General features: G+C 39.1%; 1 protein-coding gene across 1 annotated transcript; it reads left to right on the top strand.

Annotated features, from left to right (window-relative positions):
- Positions 1-1841: 1841 nt before the first annotated feature.
- Positions 1842-3943, top strand: LOC110116663 (patellin-3). Its single transcript, XM_020850341.2, has 4 exons — positions 1842-2906; positions 3022-3146; positions 3242-3383; positions 3479-3943. Exons 1-4 carry the CDS (start codon positions 1959-1961, stop codon positions 3725-3727), a joined length of 1464 nt encoding a protein of 487 aa, XP_020706000.1. The 5' UTR covers positions 1842-1958; the 3' UTR covers positions 3728-3943.
- Positions 3944-4940: the final 997 nt, after the last annotated feature.

The raw sequence follows: 4940 nt of genomic DNA, 5'->3' as shown, positions 1-4940 counted from the left end.
TGAATGGATTGTTGCCGTATGAATTATGATTTATCGAGAAGATTTCATTTATGGAGCTATTGTAATTGATTTACAATTGATTGATTTCATTGTAATATTTGTTTTCAATTCTAGGTTGATTTTATTGAGTTGATCTCGATTGTTTATGTGACAATTTCCCTGCTGAGAGTATAATTGACTGAAGCTCGTCTATAGATGGAGATAATCGTTTTGAAGGCATCGTGTCGTCATATTGAACCGTCGTCGCCAGATGCCAGTAGTGTCATTTAATATTGAATATATTGAATGTCGATTAAATGTTGACTAATTGGATTGACTGATTCCAGATTAGTACATTCTGGCACGATCCCTTATTAAATTAATTTTGTTATTGTTGCTATTAATGACACAGTTCTATGATGTAGACAGTGATATAGATACAACGAATTGACTAACCGATTATGTCGATATTTATTTTTTTATTATTTTATTTTAATGTACTTAATTTTTAAATTTTATTTATTGAATACACTGCTACGATGGATAGATATTGATTGGAAGCACTTATGATTGATTGCTGAGGCGTATTGGATTTTATCATAGTTTTTTACGCTGTATGATTATTGCTATTTATTTTCGTACGTGCATTGACTACGATTTGATTTCCGCTGTACAGACTTGATTCATGACTATGGTTCGTCATCTGCATAGACTCATTGCCATGATTACTGTTTGATTGAACGCATATTGATGCATCGCCGTGCTTTTGATTTCAGTTGTAGGCTTTGGTGACCTGGGCTTTGTAAATCTCATTATATGTGGTTATTAATTTAGTCTGAGCAAGCAACTGGAATGGGTTCGTCAGAAATGATCATGTCAGACGAATCCTTTCACTATTGATATCTGGGGCTTCACACTTACCCTTAAAGTTTATTCGTCTATCCTACTTTACATAAAAAACTAAATTATATATATTTAGACTTCGTTCTAAATAGCCTTTTTAATGTTTATTTTATAGACCGCAATCATGATTTATATTTTATTATTATTTTTTGTAGCTTTTAATAAAAAATTTGTACTAGAAAACTGCTTTCTATAATAACTTTAAAAAGTTATTTTTTCTACAACAACTTTACAAAATAGTAAGAAAATTATCCCAAACGAAACTTTAAACTCACTTAGCTAGAGTCTATCATTATTTCTCCGTCTAGAGGATGTAAGACTAGTTATCAAGCATCTTAATCTTTTAGGGTTATGCTCTAACTCTCCAAGTCCCATACCATTTAGAGCCACTTAGTAATACATGAAAATTTAAAAAATAAAGATATAATGTTAATATTTGATCAATTACATATATCATGTGACATAAAAAAATCAAAAATCTATTTTTTATTTCATACCAGAATGCAAATAAAATAAAATCAGAAATAGAAGATAAACCCTACATTTTTACCTAATCAACAAGAACAAAACATAGAAAGGACAAAACACTGTTCCTAAGCACCTAATTACCAAATATTATAACTCTCCAATCAGACCTAAAAATGAACAAGCAAACCACGAACTCCAAATATTTCAATCACCAACCGCAAATTTCGCTAGACGGCGCATTTCCGCAGTAACGTCCGGCACATCCAAATCTGCTGTTGCCTCTGTGTAGCCTCCTATGAACCGGACCCCTCACCTATGTCTTCAATCAATCAAAACCCCTACTAGGCTACTACTACTTTTTTTTTTTAATAATTAAATAAAAGCCCTTTCAATCGCAACACTCAAGGCTATCTCAACGGCTACACACTTCTTCGCTCAAAACCAAAGCAGAGCTGGCCAACGGAACCTGACAGTCTGTGTGCTCTATAACCTCTCTCCCCCTCTTCGCTTTGCGTTCCTTTCCTTTCCCTCTATAAAGTTCTCTTCTTTCGCCTTCACCTTGCCAAAAATCTAATTCCAAAACCCTAATATCTCTCATCGCTTAAGCAATGGCGGATGAAGATACCGCGCCGGCGAAAGAAGTCGTAGTCACCGAGACAGTGGCGCCTCCTCTGGCGCCGGTTAAGGAGTCCAACCTCGAGCCCGAAGATAATGCGAAGAAGTTTAATCAAGAAACGCCATCGCCCGAGGACGGGAAGAAGAGCCTCTCAGGAGGAGTACCGCTCGCCGTGGCCTTCAAGGAGGAGGGCAACTTCTCCTCAGACCTCCCTGAGCCCGAGAAGAAAGCCCTCGAAGAGCTTAAACAACTCCTCCAATCAGCAATCGCCAACCGCGAGTTTTCTCCTCCTTCAGAACCGACTCCACCGGTGACTGTATCTGCAGAGGCGAAACCAGAGGATTCCCCTGTTTCCGCTGATGACGACGGCGCGAAGACGGTCGAAGCCATAGCAGAGACCGTCGTCCCCGCTGCTGCACCGCCACCGGAAGAGGAAGAGAAGACGCCGCTCATATGGGGGATTCCTCTACTCGGGGATGAGAGGAGCGACACCGTTCTTATCAAATTCCTACGTGCGAGGGACTTCAAAGCCAAGGAAGCAATGGCAATGATCAAGAACACGGTAACTTGGAGGAGGGATTTTGGTATAGAAGGGCTCCTTGAAGAGGATCTCGACTTGGCGGAGATGGAGAAGGTCGTCTTCATGAGCGGCGTCGACCGCGAGGGCCATCCTGTTTGCTATAATGCTTATGGGGATTTCCAGAATAAGGATCTTTATGCGAAAGCATTCGCAGACGAGGAGAAGCAGAAGAAGTTTTTCCGTTGGAGGATCCAGTATTTGGAGAAGGGTATTCGTCAGCTTCTCGACTTCAGGCCAGGTGGCATCTCCACCATGGTTCAGGTTACTGATCTGAAGAACTCGCCCTGGCCGCTCAAGAGAGATTTTCCCCATGCTCTTGGGTTGCTCCTTGATAACTATCCAGAGTTCGTAAAAAAGCAGGTATTAAAGGATTCATTTTTTCTTTTTGTCATTCAATTGTTCCTCGCTTCAGAAGATTCTATCGAGATTAGTTATTACTGAAAGAAATAAAAAATTGATTGAAATTCTGTACCAGGTGTTTCTCAATGTGCCATGGTGGTATCTAGCTTTCAATAGGATGATCGGCCCCTTCCTAACACAGAGGACAAAGAGCAAGTTTGTGTTTGCCGGGCCATCAAAATCAGCTGAGATCCTCTTCAGGTCTCAGCATATCTTCTAAGTTCTTCCACCCTCATTTATTTTCTTATGATGATAATATCTTATTGATCTTCCATGGTTGCTTTATTTCAATATAGATACATAGCTCCAGAGCAAGCCCCAGTCCAATTCGGAGGCTTATATAGTGAGAATAACCCTGATTTCACCATTTCTGATGCTGTAACTGAAATCAATATTAAGCCTTCCACAAAGGAGATCATAGAAATCCCAGTTGCAGAGGTAAAGAGCTCTATTTAAAAAATAAATAAAATCTATAACCAAATTTGTACTATTTCTGTGATTATTTAGATTAAAGTTTCTTTTTTTTTTTGCAGCCATGCCTTCTGGTTTGGGAACTTCGAGTGTTGGGATGGGAAGTCTCTTACGGCGCAGAGTTTGTGCCGAATTCAAAGGAGAGCTACACAATCATTGTTCAGAAGGAAAGGAAGATGGCTGCCTCAGATGAGCTCGTGGTGAAGAACAGCTTCAGGGTTGGTGAGTCTGGGAAAATTATCTTCACAGTGGACAATTCTAGCAACAAGAGAAAGATGCTCCTCTATAGATATATTGGTAAAAAACTTTGAATTCCATCAGTTAAAAAACCGCCTTCTCGTTATGAAGAAGTCAAGCTTGGACTTTGGTTATTTGTTTTTCTTTTGATGTGGATGTCTCATCTGGTTGAACTATTAGCTTATTTTGCTTATTTTTTTGGAAGATTTCTGCAAGTTGGTGCTTATATATGTAAATGCTCTGTAGACACTTTGTCTATGTTTGGTTTATTTGACCGCTTTCACTGTCAATATCTAGTGATTGTTTCTTCAGTTCGGGAAATTTTGTTTGTTATTTTTTAAAGAATAATTGGGGGCAGAGCCCTTTTTCATTGACTATGAAAGGTAATCACAAAAAATTGGGGGTAAAAACCCAACTTTAAAGAAGGTAAAACATTACATAGAGCTGCAGCAAAAACTAGCAATGCTCAAGGAAAGAACTTAGGGAAGTTGAAAGACATTGCACAAGGTAACTATGATAAACCAAAACATAATGCAGAAAATTGGGCTCTGAATGGACTAATAAGGGCATCTCAAATCTAAAATCCCATTTTTCGCTCCAAAATGCAGTGAAACTAAAAAATACCGTGAATCATCTCCAATCGAATCTCATTTAGCTGGCTTTTGTGAAGGTAACAATCTTTCTCCTATTTGGCGTGTTTCTTTGGCAAATTTGGTTGAGACAAAAAAATGGCGTTCGTGAACAGTGCAACATCAATATTGGCATTGCACTGTTCAGATGCAAGCAAATAGCGGAAGATTTGACATTCGGGTGGAGCTATTGAACGACACCATAGATATATTTGACGTTCGGTTGGAGCGACCGAACGACACCATAGATGCTCTACGCAATGAAATGGAACAAACATATTCTCTTGATGAGCAAATCAACAATTTTTAAGCCACTAAGAAATGCCATCCAAGCATTGTGAATGTGCAAGTTGAGGAGATACAAAAGGAAAAATTGGTCTTGTACTTCTCAGCCACCCCATTAGTGTTCCCATGTGTGGCACAAAGTCTTGATTTTAAAAATGGGATGGTCTCGTTATCATCAAGGAAATCAAATACTCCCATGGTTATGCTCATCTCATGCATATCAATCAAAGTTATAGGGTTATTATTTAATCCTTTACGCACTTCTCCATTATAATGTCACGGAACTCCATGCCTTGTTCTGACTTGCATCGCGACACCACCTCTAGCTCAACCCCATCGGTTGTGTGACCCTCTGTCTTGACTCCTTCCTAGC

The sequence above is a fragment of the Dendrobium catenatum genome, unplaced genomic scaffold (assembly GCF_001605985.2).
Source record: "Dendrobium catenatum unplaced genomic scaffold, ASM160598v2 fragScaff_scaffold_1105, whole genome shotgun sequence".
Classification (NCBI taxonomy): Eukaryota; Viridiplantae; Streptophyta; class Magnoliopsida; order Asparagales; family Orchidaceae; genus Dendrobium; species Dendrobium catenatum.
Note: the sequence above shows the minus strand (reverse complement) of the source record. Positions and strands in the feature narration are given on the sequence as shown.